Source organism: Aphelocoma coerulescens, chromosome 3, assembly GCF_041296385.1.
Source record: "Aphelocoma coerulescens isolate FSJ_1873_10779 chromosome 3, UR_Acoe_1.0, whole genome shotgun sequence".
NCBI lineage: Eukaryota > Metazoa > Chordata > Aves > Passeriformes > Corvidae > Aphelocoma > Aphelocoma coerulescens.
The window spans coordinates 70,965,173-70,990,688 of NC_091016.1; the positions used below are offsets into that span (position 1 = coordinate 70,965,173).

General features: G+C 36.7%; 1 protein-coding gene across 5 annotated transcripts in view; it reads left to right on the top strand.

Moving 5' to 3' along the window:
- The window catches only part of PTPRK (protein tyrosine phosphatase receptor type K), a 389,920-nt gene that overhangs the window by 338,239 nt on the left and 26,165 nt on the right, over positions 1–25,516 (top strand). For 2 of the 5 annotated variants that reach the window (XM_069010807.1, XM_069010808.1), the window contains exons 14-16: positions 14,250–14,388; positions 21,348–21,508; positions 23,630–23,665. In XM_069010807.1, the coding sequence (XP_068866908.1) occupies positions 14,250–14,388; positions 21,348–21,508; positions 23,630–23,665 (336 nt within the window). The remainder of the gene's footprint in view (positions 1–14,249; positions 14,389–21,347; positions 21,509–23,629; positions 23,666–25,516) is intronic. The other 3 variants (XM_069010804.1, XM_069010805.1, XM_069010806.1) reach the window with 3 other exon arrangements.

Below are 25,516 nucleotides of genomic sequence, written 5' to 3' on the forward strand. Positions count from 1 at the left end.
AAGGCATTTTTTTGTTAGTGGGCATAAATACATTTTTCTGTAAGTGTCTGAAATAAGATTTTTTGCATATGATTCTTCTGGAAGCTTAGAGCAAATACCTCTAACTAATTGTTGAAAAATGTTTGAGTAAGTATTGCTTTTATGTAAACTGATAGTCCTTAAATTGGCATCTTTGTTCACAACATTTCATGAAGTAAAAGACTCTTGAAATCAGACTTTTCTTTCAGTAGTTTCTGTTAAGAGTGGTTGAACCACTACTTTTTTGTCCATCCTGGTGTAACCCCCTTGATTTCAGTAGAAGTCCTGCTCTCAAATGCATATGGAGATGTTTAGTTTGCCAGGTCTCAAGAGACTAACTGAAAGTAAAGAATATTTAAAATATTTGAAGTAAACTGAACATTTTTTAGTTTAAAAACCTGTCCAGACTAGTTCACAATACAAATAAAAGTTTTTTGAAAAATAAATAGACAATGAAATTTAGTCATTGCTTTTCTTATCTTTAGACTTAACCTGATTTGGATTCATTTGGTCAGTGAAGGTTACTTTTATGAATAATTTCTTTATGCTTAGGAAGAAAGTACTCAGGCTTAAAAACCTTAAAATAAACATCAAGGGCAAAAGCAGTGCAATACTTTGAGACAGGAATTGTATGATTGTGGAGCAGGGGCAAAGGTAAGGGAAGGTTAAATGACAGGATCTTTGTTGATATTTTCTGTTAAGTAGAAGGTGACATCACTTCCCTCATTTCAGTGATGTTGTTTGGTTGTTTCTATCTGCACAGTAAGAAATAGGAAGGGGGATGTATTTGCTCCGACTAAAGGTGAAGGCTTACTAGCAGTGACCCAAGGTGTATATCACAAGGAGGTTGATCTATAAATGACTCCATGCAGGTTTGATAGTGCCTTCCAGTGCTTCTGCCTTTCAGATTCCTAACACTATTTGCATTCTTGTTCTGCCCAGCTCACAAAAAGGCAGACAATTTATGCAGAGCTAATGGTAGTTTTCTGGGTGGCTGCACATGTAGTTGCATCTGGAGTTCCCATTGCTAACTAGCACAAGGCATGGACTTTCTGGATTGTGCAAAGTAATGTCTGTAATAGGTCGGGATTGTGCCTTTGGAAAGAAGGAAAGAAATAGGCCACCTCTTTCACTCACAGAGATCCACATTTGGATTTGCTTCTCTTTTTATTGGTATATATCTCTCAGATTCGTGTAGTGAGGGATAAAATTCCCATCCAATTTAAATTGATATTTTACAATCACAAATCACTGATTTCATTTACATTTCTTACTTTTCTTTTTCAGCATTTTTTCTTGTGTTCTAGTGATAAAAAAAGGCTTTTATAGTTTTCTTATGAAGTTTAATGTAGGCCCAAGTTATTTAATATTTGCTTCAAAAATACACTATTATTCTCCACTTTCTGTTTCTTAAATGCTTGAAGTATGCAAACAGTTTTGAATTTAATTTTACTTTTTGAGTATTTGGTAAATAGCAGGCATGATCATATTGGATTGCACTATGTTTTCATGTAGTACTTACTAGTCTTATCATTACACCAGAATCAGGCAAGAGAAGGTCTATCAGCTATTCCATTGATTGGCTAATATATTTCCCAGGTGTACATTTCTTTTCAGACATTCGTTGAAATAGGACAATTCGTCTGATTTATGACAGCTGTTCAAGCAATCTGAAAGTCATCTCCTGTGTTGGTGCTGTCTGAATATATGAGGGTGAATCCATCAGCCCAAGTTTGAAAATTTTGGCCAGCTGTCTCTAAGAAAGCTGATAGATAACATTGCCTGGGTTTTAAGGAATGAGAAGTTGAAGTGAACCATTCATTAAAGTCGTATCAAGTTAGTCAGTGAATAAATCCATTTTTCCCGTCCTTGAAGACATGAAAGGCTGTTTTTGCCGTGGATGGCCAGGAATACCTGCTTATAAATGGGAACTCACAGCGTGGAGTGGCCTGGGTGTTTCAAATTGCAGTTCACATTTGCCAAAGGGACAATGTAAATGAGGTATATACAGGTGTGTCTTAGCTTGTGTCTCTGAACATTAGAGCACATTGTTTTAATGTCAGTTCTTGTTTAATATAATCTTTGTTGTCATTTTAAGATGTAAATTTGGTTTTGGTTATTGTTAGACATAACTCAGGGCCTCAGTATAGATATTTTTGCCACCTCATCTGCAAGAGTTCTTGGCACTCCGTCAGTTTAAGGTGATTTTCTCCTCCAAATCAGTCACATTTTAATCAGATCACAACTGACTGAAAACCCTAAAACTAGATTTAAAATATAAATACTAGAACAGTAATCTTCTTTGCCGACAATCCGTTACATAAATCATAATACAATATTTGCATGTTATAGTTGGCTTCATTTACTTTGACTTTTATGTGAATTTGAAGATTTTGTTAAATATATGGTTGGGGTTTTTTTCTTTGATACAGCTGTATTTTCCTGGAGAAGCTAGCTGAGAAAGCAGCAGCCCAAGGCATATCCAATACAGAGCAGGTCGTTTCGTCCTCTGGATAAAACCAGCCAAACGCTCTACTACCTATGTAAAACGTGCACTGAGGGGGCACCAAAGTCATTTTCAAACTGATACCTTTTAGTTCTGCATACTGTACAGCCATTACTACCTTTCCTACAGCCTCACTGTCTTTTGCCAGAGTGTGTGCTTTGTGAAATTAAAAACTGGTTCATCTTTACCTTTTATGAACCAGTATAATAACAGATACAAAAAGTTCATCTAACTTTAATCATAGAAGTTCTCTATTACACCTGGTTCCCCTTCACAGTCTTGTGTGAATATTTCCTCAAGTAATGGAAATAACAAAAAATCTCTTTATTTTTTTCAGATGAGGGAGATTATTAGAGTTTAAGATTTGAATATAACTTCAGTATTAAGAGAAAAAAATGCGAAAAAGTAGAGTCAAAGGTTCAGAAAGTGAACCCTTAACAGTCTTTTTTCTTGCAGAGCTGTGTTGTCCTGTAGTCTGCAGGACTGCCATCTCTTCTTCGTGGTTGAAAGTTTCTTTGACATATTAATAATGTAGGCATATATAGAAAGAGAGGCAATGACACAGTATGAAAGGCTTTTAATATCATTACAGGTCCTGATCTGAACTCAATAATCAATGGCAATCAACCCAGAGCTGTGATTATTGATGTGTTTTTCATACAGTTGTCATTGCATTAGCTGCACGTTGTTGCAGTGTCATTATGTCTGTGTTTCTAGATGTCAAATGGTAAACAAGCCTACAGACAGGCTCATGACTTCTTACACAGGGTTTAAGGCTTAGGTAACGTATTTGGGTTGGAAATGGTGGTGTAGCAGAATATGACAAAGCTTTTAGCCAGCTAAAGGCTGCTGCCCTCACATCACAGCTGGTAGACTAGCACAGATAAGCACCATGGCTTTGATATTTCAGTCCAAAATCAGGTGGCCGAGCTTAAAGTGCTGGCATAAGACCTTTCAGATGTATTTGGATAAGCAGATTTGGGAGCAACTGCATAATTAGGGTAATGGCTGAGATAGTACTTGCAGCCTGCTGTGATGCGCAACTGGGTGATATCCCCCACTGGTTTGGAAGAGGATATTTGCCTTTCCCTCATGCTCCCAGACATCCAGCTGCTTAAGACAGGTGTCTTAAGCAGTAGTGCTAAAAAGTTCAGGAGAACTTCAAGAGTTTTGACCCATGTAACTTTCTGGGAGCGGATGCTCTTGCGATAGGAAGGCTTTACATGGGAAAAAAAGGTTCTCTGCCATGGCTGTTGCACTCCAGTGCAGTTGTTTCCCAGCCAGCCCAGTGGACTCCTACAAACACTACACCATGTCATTACGGTATTATAGAACTGAAGAAGATGCAAAAAAATTCTCTAAATGGAAGAATGTAACTCTTGTGAAAGAAAGCATCTTTGCTTCTTTCAGAGTATATCTATTTACTCTTCCACTCTATTTGAAAACATACCAAATTTTGCAAGAAACAAAATACCAAGGGCTATCAGTCATAACAGTAATAATCTGGGATACTAATAACAGATGGGTTATTAAAGATTATATATAAACCACACATATATGCTATATATAAAATTTAATCTATGCATGTTCGGAAAAACTAGGACCTACCTCCAAAGGAAGAATTAACCACTTGTTTTCTTGGAGGGTTCTATGTATTTTCTCACCTTCCACCATTCTGAATGGCATATAACAACTGATAACTGCTATCAAAGGCTACTAAATTTAGCACTATATAAACTTTAATTTGTGTGGGTTTGGTTTTTTGGAAAGGACAAAGGAAAGATGATTTCTGTTCTTCCTCATTGCCTCAGTCTTTTGATTCCATCTGCAATGTTATTAGCACCACATTTGGTATAAGAAAATTTTTCATCTTGGGAATTTCTGTATTTTGAGCTATCATTTGTGATGAGAGTTTGCACTTTCCTGGTGGAGGAGAGTCAAGCTGTCCTTACTTCTTTCAGTGTAATTACACAGGTCTGCAATAACTGCAATTCCTGCACTACCAGTAAATTCTCACTTGTGATTTTATAGTTGCTTAAATTAGCAGAAGTTATTCACAGAATATTATTTTCCATAAATATAGCAAAATGGAACTTCAGACATTTGAGAGTAATATTTTTTCCCATACACCATGTCATGTGCCTAGAGAAGTGATAATGATCATTATAATGTACTTTCTCTGCTAAACTTCTTAAATGCTATCTGGTAGAAAGGCACATAAAGATGAGACATTTTGTATATTTGTTATCAAACATTGCTTTTTTTAGTAATTTTAAGAATTAATTCTGCGCTAACAAGCCATATAGGACTCATTGTCAACACCAGGTAACTTCTCACTGCGGTGTCTTGTGCAGTTGAAATTTTAAAACATCAAGAGAGATTTTATCTTTAAAACCACATGTTTTTGAAGGCAGTTTGTTTAGAGTAAAACTTGAAAGCTGATGGATTTATAATGTGGCCAAACACTAACTTAACAAATTATCTCATTAGCAAGAGGCTGACTGCTTTTATATGTTCCCAGGAAATAATGCTGCAACAGGTCTAACAACAGGTCCATTGTGCTTTTAAGGGAAGTGATCACAATGATCTTAAGAAACGGTAACAGTCCATCCAACAAGCAATTTTTAAATCAGGTAGATCAGAGGATCATTCTTAGCCCATACCCCTTTCCAGAAAATCAGAGAGAAATAGTGGTTTATATTTCATTGTTTCAGCCTGATGACCATGAATATTATGCACTTATACATCCATTTTTTTAGGTACCCTTTTCAAGATCTGTTAATACACATGCCATGAAAAAATTTGGTTTGAATTTTTAGATCTCTACTTCCATATTGGCTACTGAAAGAAGTACATCAAGTGGCTCAAGAAAGCCTTATTTTGAAATTCTTTTTTGGCAAGACAGAGAACATTAAACAGATTTCAAAAAAAAAAAAAAAGTCACATTAGGTGTTTCCCTGAACTTTTCCAACATTTCAAATATGCAGCTATTACAGGATGAGATCTCATATTTTATAACAAGCCCTTAATATTGTCCACAACGTATATTTTAGAACATTGTATAGATTTCTAAAACCTGAGTTCTCACACAGATTAGGATTTTTTCAGCTAAATCTCCAGCCTTTGCATTGTTGGTGCCAATTTTGAAATTATGACCTGAAAGAGAACTTCAAAGATTGAAAAACACACTGTAGCAGACCCCTGAAATATGGTATCCTGATTCCTTTCAAATATTTATTGTCATTTGTTTTGAAGGTAAGGCTGTCCAGAATGGGACGGGAGAAAAAAAGTTGCATCATGGATTTTCTGGTGTCAAATAGACTAACCAATAGACTCAAATTTATCCACATGTAAAACTCAACAATATAATTTATTCTTAGTGTTTTGGAGCTGAAGGTTCCAAAGGCACCTTAACCACCTAGACTCCATCATGGGCTGTGTCCAGGAGGAGTCTCCCCTCTCTTGGGCAGTGCTGCTGCAAGATGGAGACAGGCCACGTTCCTCTGACCTTGGCATTTGCTCTTTGCTTTGAGAGGTGCCATTTCAGAAGCCTTAGCCCACATTTTTATCTTGTGTCCTGTCCCATTTAAGACAACTGTACTAAGAAACTGACAGTGTAACTCCAAATTACACCCCTATATAAAATGCCTTGTCACAGTTCCCATCTGTATTTGCCCAGAGCTTTTTGTGTCCTGGGGGCACAGTTGCATCACTGAGCCAGCTCCCTTAAAGCTAACTTAGTTATTTCTGCATAAACAGCTGTTTTCTTGCATGAGGATAGCAGCTTGCAATTCAAAAGCTTTAAAACCTGTGGATTATAAAATTCACTGAACATCCTAATTCCCTGTAACCAAATCCTATCCTTGCCATAGTTTTAAAGATAGTAAAGTACCTGCAAAGTGCATGGGCTCCAGAAGTATGTCTTAGGGGCAAAAGTTGTAGAAATGCATTGATGGCACTAATTTTCCCTTTCAATGTGACCCAGGGACGGCAGGGCAGAGTGTTGCAGGAACACTGTCTCCTCAGCATTGTTCTTGCTCTGGCTCTCTTCATCTGCTCATGTCCAAGGTTTCTCAGCTAGTGAGGCAAACAGATTCAGCACTTTCTTCACTTGATACTTCTGAATCTATTAAGGTAAACTCTTTTCTAATTGGTCATAAATTCACAGACATTACTGATCTCAGAGCCCTCATTAATTTTCTTTTCATGTCCTTATAGCAGCAGAGACTTGGTTCACATGATTCTGTTTTCCTTAGAGTTTCCTACCAAAGTAGTACCATCAGTGAAGTGATCTCAGGGTCCTGAAGAATTGTAGAGAAGTGTTTGATTTTTTTTTTTATTGAATATTACTTACCAAAGCAACATTTATCAACATTTGAGAGGGCTTAACAGCACTACTCAGGAACTGGTCTTTTATACATAAATGTATGTATTATACCAGAATTCCAGGTAGCATTATCATTATTGTGGGGTAGTATAAGATATGCTGTGCTAGATTGTTTAATTAATTAAAATGTATATAAATATTTATAAGCTATGTGCTCGTAATTTAAAAAGCATCCAGTGGCATAATATCAGGCTATTTTTCTGCATTTTCTGGAAGCAGGATGTGTAAGCAAGTGGTCACCTGTTTACTTGATACCATATTTGTATGCACAGCCAACTGTGGGACTCCCTGTGCTTAACTTCTACAGCTCCTTACACCACCACAAACCTGACTAAATAGAGGTTAGCCTGAAGCTGTATTATTTCAGTTTTGCACGTAAACTATCAGAAGGGGCCCATAAATAGTGTCTGTATCCATTTCTGCAGCAATGACCTCTTATGTAGAGAACATAGTCATATCTAGTTTTGTCCATATGAAGGCTTTACTTATCACAAAGATTTTGGGCCTTGAGGGCTCCTTCTGTTAGGCTCAGCATCTGGACCTGGTGACACCTCCCCCTTTCCCCCCGTGAGGGACACTCATGAGGATAAATTTGGCACATTATGTTGCAACACAAATGTGAGACAGCAGATTAAATCTAAGCATCACCTCACTACCCTCCCCTTTCAGGACAAGTTCAGAGAAGAGGCTGGTGGTGCCTGGAATCCCCCTTTCCACTGGCAGAGCCTGTTAAATGCTCTTACTTGGGACAGTCATGAACCTGGTTACCATGGTGACAGGGATGAACCTGACACTTCAGAGCACAGCTCAGGGAATCACACTTTGTGTTCACAATCACATGCAATTTTTCTTTCTAATAAAGCTACCCTAAAAATCTGTAATTTAGAATCCTGGAAGCAAAGCTTAAATGGATCCAAACCCCAGTGAATTTCTGGCATGCTTTCATCTCCCAGAAGCTGTACTTCAAGAGAGGAATTCTTTAGGAGCTATAGGGAAGGGATAATTGTGGAGATTCCTTTCCCACTAAATATATCTTCAGCTTTCAACTTGAGAAAGCAAAATCAGTAGTGCTGTACCAAAGTGACCCATGTGAGGATATCTTTAAGACCTCACGATTCATGTGTGTAGTTTGCTAGAAAAAGATCCTGTCTCCTAATCCCTGCAAATATACATTAAAATGTTTTCAGCAAATAGAATCATCTCAGACTTTTTAAAAAACTTTTAATAAAGCTAAAAGGGGTCTTCTCTCACTGAACTTGAATTTATTAATTAAATTTCAGACTTATAAAAATTTCCTTAATTGCACAATGATTATCACTGTAGCAAAGCAGTAACAAAACAAGACTGAGGCAGGCAGAACAATCTTTCTGGGCAGATGATTAAAACACAGGGCAGGCCAGTCTTAAAGAAAATATTTGTCATAGACTGTCACTTAGTTTCTCAACAAGCCCTTTTCTCAGGTGGTAGACTGACATCTCCAGAGCTACCTTCAGTTATATTTGATGTTATCATAATGTTGCCTTGTTGAACTCATTCAGATATCATTCCTGAATTTAATTAAAAGTTTCCAAATGCCACATAACAAAAGTGCAGAACAGATTATCTTGAGCAGAGCTGTTTTGAATATCAAGCTATGCAGCAATAACACCTGTTTGTGAGAATTCAAAGATCTGCCATAAACAGAAATTAACATTCCAAGAAAATGCAGTATAATAGAATAGCAGCTTTAATCATACATAAAACTAAGTTTCTTTCCTTGCTCACACAAAGGAAACCCAGCATAAAATGCTGTGAATGTTAAGAGAGTCAAATCATATAGTGAGAAGGTTGCATATAAAAATGTTGTCAAAACATCTGATTTAAAGCTGTCTTTTAGAAGGCTGGCTGTTCTCTTAGTGGTACCATGCAAACAGTCCTGCCAAATCCTACCAGAATTTTCTGCTTGAATAATTGTGTTTGGATGAGTGAGTAGAATATCATTATCTTGATTCCTACACCATCTTCTTGGGAAGGTATAGGTGAATAGATTTTGTGCTGAGTGTCATAAATTCTCTGAGAATTTTGCAAGGCTGTATGTAAATTTTGAACCACAGAAGGAAGGAGAAGACAGGAAAGAAATATGTGCCATGACTGGATTCCTTATGCCACAGTATACTTCAAAACTTAACTGTAAATATTATACATGTGCTCAATTTTAGAAGTGGGTATTGGATATTGTGGTGTTTGATTAAAAATGTAGTTAAAAAATTTAGAGTAATTAGGTATATCAGGAAATTGTGAAAAGATGGACCCTACCTCACCAACTGTTAGAATTTTATTGTCCCTGAGTTAGCAATGCTAGTCTAATTTAGTGCTGTTAACAGTTGAACTTCATGGTATTGTTCATGGAAGTTGACTGATTGAATATTCTCCTTTAGTATCTATGAAAACAAGGAGAACAACTTCTTATATGATGATTATTACTGGCTATGTTCAGACTCAGAATCACTGGATCGAGTTATTTTATGAACTTTTTGAGTGAGACTGTGGAATATGATTGTTGTTACCGTTCATTAGTTCAGGAGAACTAGATAAATTGCTAAAATCCAGTGCTCTCCTCCCAATCTAGCTCATAAATCTTCAGTGTAGGCAGCTATTTTTGTACAGGGGGAAAATGTAGTTAATGCTCTATTTCAGATAAGAAACTCTTCTTGCAAATTTTATGGAAGATGAGTTTGCATGTGTTGAAAACTGTAGGATTAGTTCTTTTTAGGATCAAAATGCAAAAAACATTGTGATATGGAAGGCAAAGACATCATAAAAATTAACACTTAGTTAATGGTCTGTCAGAGTAAGGCTGGCCAAAGTAATTAGTAGTCAATAGAGAGTCCATTTTTATATGATCAACATTGTTACCACACAAGATTCTTTTCTCAGATCAATAAATTAGCTTTTAATAGAGTGTGATGTTCAAGATATAAGAGGATTGCAGGACTACAGTACTAAAAATGAACATTAAAAATTAGCAAAGCAGGTGCTTTTATAACTAAGTATTTATAACTAAGTATATATAACTAAGTATCTATAAATAAGTATAAGTAATTTTAGAGCATTTTTGCCCTTTTTAGAAACATACAGTAGTTAACTCCAAGTATCAAAATAATTGTCTCTCCAATTTAGACATGTTCTGTTAGGATCGTGTCATGGACAATGTCAAAGGCTTACAGAAGTCCAGAGAGATGATGTCTGTAACTCTTCCCTTGTCTTCTGATGTAGTCACTCCATCATAGAAGACCACTTGGTTGGTTAGGCAAGATTGTCCTTGATGAAGCCTTCGTTACTTGGGTTACCTTGCTTGACAAAACCAGCAGTTCAGCCTACAGAAGAGCCACTTCTGTAGGGAACTAAATCCTGATTGTCTTGTAGAGGGTAGAGAAAGCAAGTTCTCAGAGTAAGCAGAAGTTTACTTGCTGCTGTAGTCCTTGTGCAAGCAGCAGCCAGGAGACACTCACTTATATGTGTAGGTTCAACATATGAACACAAGGTTTCTCTGTTTTTCTCTTTGGTTATGTTTGGTTAAGCTTGCACATAGTTATTACAATACACTTTGAGCTATCAAAGTTAAAACACAAGTAATATGAAATGCTTTCAAATGCATAAGTTTCACTAAATTATTCTATGCTACATTCAAGAGATTCCTCAAAATAATCATTGCATGCAATACACATAGATTACAGTGTGATTTATGTCTATGATTGCTTTCATATAGTCCCCAAATGTAGCAGTCTGGAGAATGCATATATTATCTGTTGCTGGAAATATATGTATAATAATTCTGGCTTCGTTTAAGCTCCAAAGCAATTTTTCTGCTGATATTGGTGAGACAGGTATCGTTTTGCCAGTAGATTTTACCTTTTTGGGTTTAGGAGGATCATGCACTGATTAAACACTTGGTTAATGTATGACTATTCAATGACATTTTTCTTAACTAATTTAGGACTCTGTGGTACCTTTCTAGTGAACACCAGCTTTATCTCGTAAGTAGCCTTAAAGTTCATGGAATGAGTTACTGTCCCTTACTTCAAAAACCTTAATGTGAGGAAACAAGAACAAATGGTAAAGCAGTTGATATCCTCCTGGCTTTCCACTGCTGTTCGAAACTCTTGACAGAGAGCTTCATTTTGAAGTTACTGATGATCCAAACCAATCATTTCCTGGCGAGTATATAATAAAACACCTGTGCCTAAGTTAGCCAAATAAGTAAACACCCTTAGTAACCTTTCCATCAGATTTTCTGAGATGTGGATGGTTGTTTCTCTAAAGTAACCTTTATGAATGAAACAACTGTGTGTGTGGCCATGAAATAATTTTAAACGTGACTCCGGGAAACACATCTATTTTAGCTTGCTCTATCAAGTTATAAGGGTCCTATCTTGCTCCAGGGAAATGTGAAACAGTTCTGTCACTCTTTCCCCTTCACTCTCTCATCACTAATACTCCTTTGAAAATACCACTGTCCCAATCACAGCTCAAAACCTGTACTGTTGCATGTATTTTTGAGCCTTCAAGTTTTGAAGTGCATCTCCAGGTCACATCCAATCCCTGTGATTGTATTTTGAAATCTCTCAGAGACTTCACCTTAAATCTCCATCCACACAGCTAAATCTCTTTGCTCTTGCCTTAGTTATTTTGCAGATTGAGTATTTCTTCCTTTTGCTAGGTCAGAGCTGCCCAGCTGCATTCATATTGTACAATTCCAGACACAACAACTATCCCAGTCCTGCACACTCTCTCTTTACCCTTCCCATGTCCTTGCTGTTTCTCAGTACTCCATAGAGCAAACATGATTTTTTTTTTTCCCCATTGCCATATAAAGCCATTTATATTTAGCTTAGATTTGTCTTTTGACTCTACTGATTGGCCTTTTGGCTCTACTGCTTATCAAATGTTCATTCACATTTGTCACATCCAGCCCAGCTAATACTGGACTGGGAGTTGATTCATTTTAAGCACAGAGAATGTTGAATACCTTTATCTTCCAGTTCTGCCTCAAAAGTCATGCCCCTCATTTCCTTTTTTAGACAGCATCATGTGTGTATCCAACATTAATTCTAGCTCATGTGTGTTGTACCTGCACACACCACTTGTCTGATCCCAAATTTTACCCCTTGACGCCTCAACAATGCACATAATACAAACAAAAGATATAGTATTCAGTCCTCACAGGTTATGTATTCAAGTGTGCATGCAGGCATGTATTTACATAGAGAAGAGGAAGCATTTAGTGTTTCTGAGCAGATAGAGTTCAAGCTGTAGGTGAGAGAGATGATTATAATGATGAATTCTTATGATGATGATTAAGTTTTACGATTAAAGCACCGCCAGATCTCTCACTGTCTGTCTACCTCTTGTATGGGTGTCTGGAAGAGAGCATGTTCCTAACTCAGAAGGTTTTTCTGAGGGTAAGTTGTTAGTACATGGTTCAAATACTGCTGAGATGAAGGTTACAGAAACAAGTAATAAAGAGTAATTTTAAACAACAGCATTATCCTTCCCTCGAAAGGTACTATGGGTCCTGCACATGGAATCTGAATAGAAATGATCTGTGTAATATGGTTAAACCCAGAAAGTGTTAGATACAATTATCCCTGATAATGACTGCATTGGCTTTCTGAAAGGAGTAGATTTTCAAGGGAGCAATAGCCTTTCTCTCTTATGACTTCACCTTGGTTTTCATTCTGCTGCTTTTGGTGACCTGTTGAGAAGCATCCTAGTTTCAGACTAAAGGACACTTTCTGTGTAATGACATAGGCATGACGATACCAACAGTTTGTAACTATTCCACGTGAAGCTGCTGTGAGGGGAGATGTTAAATGGCATCTGCTGCACACTGGGTGGAGAGTGAGAGAAGAAGGGCCAGAGGGAGAGCAAGCACACGTACCCCTTCATGCCAGTGAGTGGAGGAAAGGCCACAGCCTTAGAAAGCAGGAACTAGAGAACTGGAAACCATTTTCTATTCTACAAGTAAACATCTCATGGAATTTTACCCCTGGCTGAAACCTATTTATATTTTTCGTATTTTTACCAGGCTGGAAAAGCTCACGTCCCTGATCCATTGCACACCAGGCTGTTATGCAAAGAGGTGCAGACTGAATGGCTCTGCACTTTAATGTATATCCTATTTTTCTCTCTGCTGTAACCTGTAGCCTCAGCCAACTCAGCTGTGTTACACAGTGGTTTCATCTCTCTGTAGAACACTGGTTTGTGGGTTTTTTTTCCAGGGCCTATAAACAGAAATAAAACTCCTGCTGACTTTAGGCTTGACTTTGTGGATGACCTTATTTAGAGAATCAAAATTCCCAGTAGAATGCAGATCTCAGACCAGATGCTGTAAGGTGAATTAATGTCCAAAGGTGGACGGAAACTGGATGGAGAAGTACTGCAGCTTAGGGTTCAGATTGTGGCTTGGAAAAAAGTGTTTTACTAGTTGTGTGTTAATGTTTTCTTTCTATTCAGTGTTAAATATTCCATATTTAATATCTGAAAAAATAACATGAAATAAGGTAATGGTGGTAAGTTGATGGATTGTCTCTCCTTTGTCTTCTGCTTTTTAATGCTGTAACTTACTTGGAAATCCAGGTGCATAAACACTTCTGCATGTGTGGAGGTGTATATACACATATATATTTATTCACCTGTATACATACACATATACTTGCTTTTGCAAGGAGGGCAACAAAGATGGTGAAGGGCCTTGAGAGGAAGCCACATGAGGAGTGGCTGAGGTCACTTGGTCTCTTCAGCCTGCAGAAGAGGAGACTGAGGGGAGACCTCATTGCAGTTACAACTTCCTCGTGAGGGGAAGAGGAGGGGCAGGCACTGATCTCTTCTCTGGGGTGCCCACTGACAGGACCCGAGGGAATGGCCTGGAGTTGTGTCAGGGGAGGTTTAGGTTGGGTATTAGTAAAAGATTCTTCACCCAGACAGTGGTTGGGCACTGAACAGGCTCCCCAGGGAAGTGGTCACAGCACCAAGCCTGACAGAGTTCAATTGTTTGGACAATGCTCTGAGGCACATGGTGTGACTTTTGGGGATGGTGCTGTGCAGGACCAGGAGCTGGACTTGATGATCCTTGTAGGTCCATTTCAACTACACTTATTCTATGGTTCTGTTAAGTTTATAGTGTGTCTATGTACATATGTGTAGATGTTTAAACACGTGATGCCTGTGTCTATATTTTGACTACTGTTTGTAGTCAAATTGTATTGACACACACATATTTGAAAATTATCACCAAAAATTATTTCCTTGTCTGTCATGCTTACACATTTAAGTAACTTCAATTTTTGATTCATTTAGCAGCAGCAACAGAAGAACCTGAGGTGATTCCGGATCCAGCTAAACAAACAGATCGAGTGGTGAAAATAGCAGGAATAAGTGCTGGAATTCTGGTATTCATCCTACTTCTCCTTGTTGTCATATTGATCGTCAAAAAAAGGTAAGAAAATTATCTGTGCTGATTGATCTTTTTTTTCTCCCCTCCCTATCAAACAATAAAAAAGGGTGTTTTTTACAAGTCTTTAGAAAAAAAAGTTTTAGGACTGGTAGGTCACATAGGTTTTTGAACTAGTTCTTTGTGTTTTCTTTTGGTTTTGCTGTGATTCTTAGGATGTCTTTAAAGAGATGATTTCTTTATATTTAAAATCTGCTAACTATACATTTTCTCATGCCTATTTATTTCCACGGGTTTTTAAGTTGGAGATGGAAGAATGTACAGAATATTAAAGTGGGTGGAATTGAAATTCATGGAGCCTTTTTTATTTTTTAAAGCAAAGAAAAAATAGTAACTTATTATTACACTTTTCATGTTTTAACCACTTAATGAATATTATTTTCTCAATGCAGTTCTAATGAGTTATTTGTATCTGTATGTTACCCAGCTTGCAAAATAATGTAATTTTATACCTCTATTTATGCTCTTGTAAACCTGGAGTTTTTTCTTAAAAGACATACCACATCACTGTAAAATTATCTAGTGAGTCCTTAGTGCATGAAATTGTTTAAAAGTGTATTAATTTGAGTGAACTTATATTTTTTTCAGTGCTTTCTTAGACAATAAGCAATATCGCCATCTTCTGGCACTGTTCAATGCTAGCCCTGCATCCCAATCCTCCTCCCTGTAGCAACTTGTGCTATCCTATTGCTTGGTCGGTGTTTCAAAGCCTAGCCTTCCCAGTAGTTGCAAGTCTTTTAACCTGGCATAAAATTGCATAATATGTCCCTATAATTCCACAGTTATAGTACAGAAACTGATTCCTGTCTCTCTGTGCACTCCCTCCCTGGCGGGCCCCCTTCACGCGGCACAAGCTGGTTTCTCTTGGGTAGAACGAGCCCTTTGCCTTCCCATGGTGTGTGCGTTGCGTTCCCTTGCCTTTTGCAGAAGTTATAATAAAAAGTATTTTTGTAATTGTTGCGTATATTCCTCTGAAATGCAGCTTGCTATTAATTTTAAAGATTAAGATCATTCTCTATGTTATAATTACTGGTTTGCATTAGATTTTTTTAATTTATTGCCTTTTTACAATTATCCCTGGAGATATATAACTTGGAGAAGAAACGTCTGCATTAGAAACATTAGGTATGCTTATAGTGTTCTGTGTTAGTTAGCTACATATGTGATTTTTCCCAAAAGTGCTTTTACTTTTCTCTGTTGTTTACCTCTGTGGTTGAGAATTAACACATATGCAAAAGGTCCAACTCATCATATGCTAAAAGACGTACCAGTATTCTTTATTTACACAACTTTTGAAAAACAAAAAAAGAAGTTGTTTTTCAGCTTTTAGGAGGAAATCTCTATATTGTAGCTTTGTAGCAAGGTATGTGCTGGGAAGTATGATCTTAGTGCGTGTTACAGTGGTCCCCTTACGTTTAATAGAAAATTCTGTGTGTGCATGTGTGTTTGTGTGTGAGAGAGAGACCATCTAACACTACAGTGTCAGTCACTTCCAGATGTGATTGACTAGTTTTGCAAGTAACAAACAAACAAACAAATCCATGTGTTTATTTTTCCTATCTTTTTGCCTCTTCCTTTCAGAGTCCTTTTAGGCTCAAATTTTCACTATTGAATTGTTTGACCAAAGTCAGTTAATTATATCTGTGAAGTGATATTTTTAAATTTCCACTTTTGCCCTCTTCCCTCCTCTGAACCTGTGAAGGCAATATCCTTTTAGGAATTATCATCATTTTAAGCACATAATATTTCTAAACTCCTCCTGTACTATTTTGTATTCTAAATAGGTGAGAAATTAACCTGCTTAATGAATCTTTAATGTTTGGCAATTTTTCATCATGATAGTTTAATTGGTTGGCTATTGCATATGTTGTAGGTGTGTCATTCTTCTCCCCCTCTGCCTTTAGTGAAAATGGGCACTTATTTAATACCAGCTTTAGTCAAGGTCTCTTAGAAAAAGCATAGGAAAACTGTGTTCCTGAGTTAAATCAGTCCATCTAGTGAATCAGGGCAATTCATATCATGAAGCCAGAAACAGCTGTAAAAACTCTGACACATTCACGTATACAGAAACACACATCACTTAGTTTTGGTGGGACTGAAAACCAATCTGTCTGAATCATCCTCTGTAGTGTTACCTATTCAGTGATCCATTATGTAGTATCCCTTTTGGTACCTGAATTGACCACAGCTTTTTAGATGGAAAAGTCAATAAAACAATGGTTTCTGCATTTTTATTGGTTTATTAAGTCGTATGCACAGCCACCACTATCTCAAACTGATTAAATGCAGCATCACATTTTATTGAAAAATGGAGTACTAAGCAGTTTTGTTCATGAGCTTGAGATGTTTTAGGCTTTGCCTGATCATTTTATACAAATTGGTTTGAAGTTTTCCTGAATGAAGCTCTTAACAGCTTTTACAGGCTTTTACTGGAGTAATCAAACCAGCTAAGAAAAGGGATACTGCATCTTTAACAAGCAATGCCATTTTTATTTTCGAAATCATTGTTGGACTATTTCCAAATGTCCTTCATTTCCTTCCATTTGTTTACCTTCCATATTTTTGACGCTTAGCATGTCTACATCAGCATTTCCAATTGTAAGATTTTAAAACAGAAAGCATATGTTTGCATCCAGGAAATGTGTGGTGTATATGCCAGTACACACGTCTGCTGGAAATGGGCAGTTTTCTTTAAAATGTGTGTACTCATATAGCTACACATACTACGCATACAAACATATATGTATACAACTGTGTACTGATAAAGATATTAACGGGAATGACAAGAAATTGTTTTCTGATTAAATGTATTTATAATGGAACCTTTATTTTTTGTGATGGAAAAGTAAAAAGCATATCTGCTACACAAGATTTGTACACAGCTGTTCATTTGTCATGACATCTAGGCGGTAATCATTATATTATGCTGAACTGCATGTTGAAATTACACAATCCATTTAATTTTCAAAATATTTGGCAATAAGTGAAATCTCAGCATGTAATTTTCTCAAGTGGTCTTTCTAAAAAAAATCATTTTTATACGCTAGGGGTTTTTTGGTTTTGGTTTTGGGTTTTTTTTTGTTTGTTTTTAACTGCATGGCAAAGTAAGGCTAGTTTGTGCATGAGCAAGTTGAAATGCTAACCAAAGAAACATGAATTTTTCAACTTTTTTTTTAAACGCACATTTCTCTGCTTTATTGGATGTGACAGAGTCACGCTTTTCATTCACCATTGCTTCTCTTTTTCCACTGTCTGTGATTTGCTTGCCAGGAGGAGCTACTATTCTTACTCCTACTATCTGTAAGTAGAATATGGGTGACGTACTATTTTACGTGTTTTAAAGATGCAGTATCCCTTTTTAAAAAAGAAAAACAGTCTCTATAATTTTTCCAAAGTTCTATTGATTGTTACTTTTCGTTGTTCTCAGGCTTGAAAAATTGCTTGTATAATTGTTCCTTTTATTCTTACCCTGTTGTTTCTTTTTTTTAAAGGGATATTGTATTTCTGACTGTATATTGAGACTTTAGCTTTTTGCTACAGATTTTTCCTTAACTATCATTTTAGTTTATTATAATCATAATTTAATTTGCATTATGGTTCAAAGCAACACATCAGACTGAGGAAAAAAGCTCTTTTCCCATTTCCTAGTTAGTGAACTGTGCCTGTAAATCACAAGCTGAACTTTCTTCAAGTATCAATTCAGGAGTGATCTTGTGCACTGCCTCTCCTATGCAGGTTGTAGGCAGATGCCAAACTTTTATAAATGGTTTATGGTCTGCCTCTTTTGTTTTTGAGGTGCTTTGCATACACATCTTTAAGTGTGGATCTTATTTCATGGCATTGGTTTGTATAAAGTTTTGCTTCATTGAAGAAAAACTGACTTTTTTTATACTTGCTGACCAAATGAGTTTTTGTGAGGACTGTGACAGTTTTGTCTGTGATTGAGCAAGCAGTTACACACCTCCTTCATTTTAAATAAATGCATAAAGCCCTTGACTTCAGAGGAGTTCTAAGCATGCACTTGAGTGCTTTGATGAAGTGGTGGTGTCCGATAATGATGCTCTTCCACATTTTTAGGCAAAATTAGTTGACTTCTTTAAACAAACTTAAAAAAAAAAAGATAAGCTAGTTTGGCTAGCTGCCATTCTCTGATGTATTGTGACAAATTATAATTTCCTTGTTAAATAACAATTGCTTCAACTCAAGATAATTAACCACACAGTTTCATCCTATGATGAAGCACATTTCCCCTCCAACCACTGTAACACCCACCTGTGCAGATTCATCCAACTGAATCTTTTAGCAGATAATGAGAATCATTTACACTTTCTGTCAGCTTCAAGTCCTTTAACCTAATGATTTGCCTAACTATCACGAAGCATAGATTGCATGTGCCTTTAGCTGAGTGAGGGAAGGAAAAAAAAGGAAAAGAAAGGAAAAAGAAGTCATCAAACTGCAAGGGAGCCAGGAGCTGTTGAACAATAAAGCTGTCCTCCCACTTCCCAGCAGCTTTGGGTTGCAGTAATACAACACAATAGGCCTTTTTAGGCATTGAAGCAGAGCCTAAGAATTAGAAAGTAGCTACTGTAATAAGCTAATAACGTGAAAGCCTTAATAGCTGTTGATTTATTTAGCTTAGCTAGCTGGTTTTGTTACAAAGTGATGCTTCAAAGAAAAGCTTAATATCGTTGAGAGATGAGATGTAATAGTCTTTTTGTTCCGTTTCTGAGGTGACGTTAGGAAAAGGTGCTCTTCAGTGTACAGAGACTATTTGAAAGGCTTTGAAACTTAAAAAACTGCTTTGAACTAGAAATGTTAGTTTTGTGAAGGCTTTGATAGTATTGGGAATCAGTTATAAAGCTCAAGCAGTTTCACTCTTGGAAGTTCTTATGGTCTTCATTTGTTCAACCAGAGTGTCATTTAAACCAGCTCCTCTTAAGTGGAAAGGAATGTGTGGAGTAAATGTATAAAATAAAGCATTTTAGGGGGGACATTCAACTTTTTTTTTTTCATTTAACAACTGCTACAGAACTCCATCAAACAATAGTTTGATGAAAAAATGATAGGTTTATACACCATCTTTGGGATTTTTGTAGCGAGAATGTTACTGAGTGGTAATTTTCCAACTATTCCATCCGTAGATGGAGAAGAAGAAGGGGGAAGGGGTTGTGGGAAATGTGACAAAATAAGGACATGAGTCTGATTGGTGGAAGAATATCTTATTCACAGGAGGGCTTTGTCCATCCATATTCTACATTGTGGTCCCTCATCATGAACCAAGACTCTTCACTTAAGAAACAGCCCTATGACTTTTTCTTAAATATGCACAAGCATGAAGTACTTTTGCCCTAGAGAACAGTGCAGGTCCTTTCTGGTGAGCATTCCCAGGACTCCACAAGTAAATGGATGGATAACTTGCACTAATATTCTTCATAGAATCCCAGAATTTTTTGTGTTGGAATGGACCCTAAAGATCATCTACTTCCAGGCCCCCTGCTGTGGGCAGGGACATCATCCACCAGATCAGATTCCTCAGAGCCCCATCCAGCCTGGCCTTGAAAATGTCCAGAGAGGGGAAGTCCACAACCTCTTTGGGCAACTAGTGTCAATGTCTCACCACCTTGATAGCAAGGAATATCTTCCTAATATCTAATATTCTAATATGTAGTAAGTGTCTAATATTATCCTTGTCTGCTCTTAGAATGTGAATGGCATATTTAAAGTTGGCAGTCCTTTTAGTCAAGAGAAATGTAAGATAAACACTGTCTAAACAATTACCAGAGCATTTGATGGTATTCTATGCAGAAAAAGCTTATGAAGATAAGCAGTGTTTTAAATATATATTTTCAAGAACTCGGTGTCTTAAGTGATTGTGTCTCTCCCATGTGGTGTCAGATTTATCCAACTAAGCAGGTTGGTTATCTGTTGTATTGTAGTCATGGTTTCAGCTGAAAACAGGGAGATTTCAGAACAGTTTAATGCATGTTACAGGTTTCTGCAGAACCAAGGTGCACCTCATGCTGCTCTGCATAGTTCCTGCTACTTGAGATATATGCTTTAAGTGCTGTAGGCTTTAAGTTATAATTAAAATATATTACCTTCTTCCATCTGACTCCTGGAGACAGTGAAAATCACTTCCAGTTCTTTATCAAAAGGGGGGAATTGAGAGATATTTCTGAAATGTGTACTTTAAGAGCATTGGCTGTTAATTTGAGGGGTTTAGTTGTACAGATTAGGTTGGTCTTTAACTGTGATACAGAGTGTAAGACTGTTAATGTCAAGATTGCGATGTTCCCAAACTGCATGAAAGGGTAGAATGATGAGGGTGGTTTTGTTTTTCAAAGAACCAAAGTTCAGTATCAGGAACATAGTGTGGTATTCTCTTGTATCATGTATATTGAACGGGCAGCACAACCTTTTACATAAAACGTAATATAAATATGTATTGAATAATTATGTTTCTTTTGTTACTTCATAGGTTTTTTGACTAACAAAGTAATTTAGAAGGTTACATGACTCTTTTTCCCAACAAGGCAAGCAAGGGGAATGAATTATCCATTTATAAAATCAAAACAGATATTTAAATGGAGATGGTTGATAAAACTGCATGCACAGATGCTTCTTATTTGTCATTTCAGTTAAAATGTAATTATATTCTCTAATTTGTTTATATCAGTGTAATTACTCCACAGGAAAAAAAATTACTACCAAGCTACAGAAGTAAGCACTTCCATTACAGCATTTGTGTGTGTACAGAAAACACAAGACCATGACTGTTTCATAGCAGGGTGCACAGTTTTACCAATTACATGCTGAAAAAATTGCACAAGGGGAAATAAGTCAAACTTTTCAGTCACTCAGGATTATAGAGAATGATTACTGTAGACATAAATGTTCATCAAATATTAAGGTAGTTTACGTTTTGTTTTTTTTTGGCTGGGCAGCAAACTTGCAAAGAAGCGCAAGGATGCCATGGGAACCACCCGCCAGGAGATGACCCACATGGTGAATGCCATGGACAGGAGTTACGCCGACCAGAGCACTCTGCATGCAGAGGATCCCCTGTCAATCACATTTATGGACTCGCATAACTTCAGCCCCAGATGTAAGTAGAGAGTGATAGATACTCCAGAGTGTAGGTGAATAGGGAAACGCAGAAAAGAATTCTGCTTTTAAGGAAAATTGTTTTGAGCTCCAGGTTTTCCAGGAACACTGGAAAAGCGAAAGGCTGAGTAGGGATGTTTGTGTGCTATCCTTATTGGAATGCGGGAAGTTATTTAATTAAATATTTGCATGTGCTTTCTCTATGCAATGATATTTGTTTTAGGGAAAGTATTATACTTATTCTAGAATAACTCAGTTAAAACTTGAAATTGAGTTTTCCCTCATGAGGCTATTTAATGCCAGCACATAAAATATTACTGCATAACACCATGTCTGTAATGAAAAAAATATGAGGTCCAAATTAATTTCTATTTTTTTGGCAGCAAGGACATTACAACAGAAGGAAACATTGACAATTTTTATTGCTGTTTGTGAAGTTTAGGAACAAGCTTATTAATATATCTGCAAATTTGTTCTATATTTGTATTCATATTTTATAGAAATGCCAACTGTCTGGTTTTGAAAAAGTTTGGGCTTCTGACTGTTAAGGGTTATAACTGCCACTGTTCAGCACTCTTGCCTCCCAACATCTGCTCTATACCTTGCCAAAAGCAAGATACTCCACTGGCAGACTGAATATTTCAAAACTAGTGTATAAGTTACAAAGGGATACAGTTCTGCCATGGAGCTGGTAGGAACCTGAGCTTTGCACAGCTCCATGGACTTGTGGCTTGGCTTTAAATAGATCTGAGCTGCCTGAGCTGCTTCTGAAGTGCCATCTTCTGGGAATGGCGCTCCATATCCCTTCTTGTCTCCCATACTGCTTACCATGCTTGAGCAAAATACATCCCTTAAGGCTCTTAAGATCTTTCCTGGTTGTTTTAAGGGAAATGGGTTTTGGAGTAGGGTTTGTTGCTTGGTTTATTGAGGCTTACCAAACTGCAAAATGCTAACATTTTAAGTGTCTCATAACCAATTATAAATGGGAGTTTAGTATCAGCCTGGTGGTTTTTCTACACAGTTTTGGCTGGAACAGTTTGAAAAGTCTCCAAAGTTTGATGTCTTATTGGCATTGAAATTTGTGGAGGCAGGATTGCAGAGACATTTTGATATGGACTGTGATGGTGGATCCCAGGCTAAGTATTCCTCAGGAATTTACATTGCTATTAGTGAGCCAGGGCTGCCAGGCACACAGGCAGCCTTTCAGATGGACTGATATGATGCCAAGGCCATGAGCTCCAGCCACCACAGCTGTCCTGGTTGGTTGGCAAAGAAGTCCAACATCACCGGTTTCTAACATCTTAGGTATGTGATTTTTTGTGTATTGGAGGATTTGTTTCTCCTGATCATTGTCTGTGCTAATACAAGTGTTCCAAGCTTTCAGGGTTTCCTGAAAGTAACAAACTTTCAGGCAGATTGTTTGAGAACTGGAGCTTAATTCTGTCACAAACATGTTGACATTGTAATTTTTTGTTCCAGACTGGAACAAAAACAAATCCTGGATTCTGCCATTTCTGTCCGAAACAGTGCATTTATCTCTGCATGGTTCTTGTGATAATGAAAGATAAAATTCTATGAATTTTATTCAGACATCTGCATCTGTGTATCTGTGATTTTCCTGTACTCATTATGAGCAATCTCTTTGGTACTGCACATTAAAAAAGCTATTAACAGTAAGAATGTATATAATTTTTTTTAATTACCTGGAAAACTTTATAGAAATATCATTTTATTTTGAGATTAGCTATTCAACTATTACATGAGAGGATAGGTTTAAAAGGAAAGAAGTGAGTTCTATGAAAGTGAATCTTTATTGTAAAGTGAAAAAACAATAGTGAAGGAGGAGCCCTTTCAAAAACTAAATTGCATGCAATGTCTTCTTTATTTCATTTCAGTAAGGATCTCTTTGCTCTGATCATTACATTTCTGAAGTGTGAAATCACTGCCTTTCATTCCTCTTTTATTCAGGATGCTTTCTGGAACTGTATTTGTTCTGGTTTTCTCTTGTAATAAAATTAATGGAGTTTAGTTAATGGTTATACTCTGAAGTATATTGTTTTTATTCTTAAAAATACATAAATTAAGGGTAATGTATTTCTTCATGGGCTTTGTTTTCCTACAGTGCCCAATGATCCACTTGTGCCGACAGCTGTGTTAGGTGAGGACCCTAGTCCGTCATTATCCATTCCTGCATGAGTTTTGTCTCCTTGCATGGTTGAACGTTGAAACAGCTTGTTTTATGTAAAACTATGCTGTTGCCAGAAAATAATTCTACTCTCAGTTCATCAATTCAGAATTAAACTGACAACAATTTTAGAATAAAAATTATTTTATATACTCATTAAGAAGCTATTCCTAGTCACTGCTAACTGAAGAGTAAATGAGGAAATATGTAAATGAAAAATACTAAAATTTTTCTCCCCAGAGCATTGAAACTGAGTTCCAATAAACTGACATGTGAAACTAGAGCTCTATTAAGATATCTTTAAAAATAAAATGCAGGTCCACATTAGCATTTTTTGGCACCCAGAGCTTAATTTTCTATGTAACGAGAATGAGAAGAAAAATAGAAAAGGGAAAAACTTTCAGAATATCTAAGAGGAAACAACAACTTTCTTTGCATGTTCTGAACAGGTACTTCCATATACTTGTATTAATTACATAATTCAGTTGGCAATAACTAGTAAAGTTTTCAGCTTTATACTTACTTTAACAAGAAGAACATACATTGAAATGGACAGACTGCCTATGTCAATGCTGCATCTAACACTGAATGCAGGTTTTAGTGTTGTTTTGGTTTTTTTTTTTAATAAGATAAAGATATAATTTGTACCCACATTTTCAGTTGGATAAACACAATGTGCAGTATTGGGTTTCAGTCAGTTGCTGAGGTTATTTTAGGATAAAAGACAAATATCAGGAAGTGGGTGTGAATGTAGACAAGTTGAAAATTAGATTCCTAGAAGTAAAGCTTAAAGGGACCTGGGGCAATTAAATCCCTTCACTGTTTTGGAGATGGGCATTATATATATAATACAGATTCTTTATGGAAATTGTCTCATTATGATTGAAAAATTTGTAGCAGTTTTGCTCTTGCACTGGCATGTTCCAGTGCCTCAGTCCTTCTTAGTAAAAATAAATTCCAATTCATATTAGTAATATTTGGGACCCAAACGTCAATTTTTTGAGTATTAATTACTACTAACTGTTACTACTAAGTATTATTAATGCTCACCCCTAGTTTTTCCTAACTAGGCTTATCTAGACTAAATCTTCATTGCTGTGGATTGAGCCATTTTCTTTTGAGAGACTCCTAGAAAATATGGAAAACTGGCACATTTCTGTCCTTTCAAAACAGTCTTTTACACATTGAAAGGCTCTTGTGTCCTCAATTATTTCTCTTTTAGTTGAGTTTAACCCCATCATTTCACTCATAGCTGATGTTTTCTAAATTTGTTGTCATTATTTTCCTCTGAATGCTTTCCAACTTTCCAAGTTATAGGTTGAATTTTAAATTGCAGTGCCCCAAATAAGGCACAGTTCTTGGAAGAAGTCTTAGTGCTGAGCTGAGTGGAATAGGTACCCCAATGCCCCACTTTTACTGTTTCTGCTAAATAAACTGTATTTTCTCCTTTTTATTGTGCTCATGTTACTGACTTGCATTGAGTTACCTGTTAAAATCACAGTTATCATTTTCCAGTCTATGACTCCATTCTGCAGTTATATATTTCACTTCCCTTTCCAACACACACTATTGTTGCATTCACCATTCAATTCACCTTGTTGATTTTCATGTTGTCTCCCAAATAATCAAGAGAACTTTCAAATCTTATCCTGTGAGGTACTTTCCCATACTGTCATGGTATTTGCTGCTGTGGTAGGCACAGTTACAGACAGCTGTGAATACCAAGGGCAAGGAACTAACTGAAGAACAGCTTAATAGTTCCTGTCTGCATTTCCATTTGCTAGGAATTCTATTCTGGGAATGATAATCTCTTCCTATAAGCAA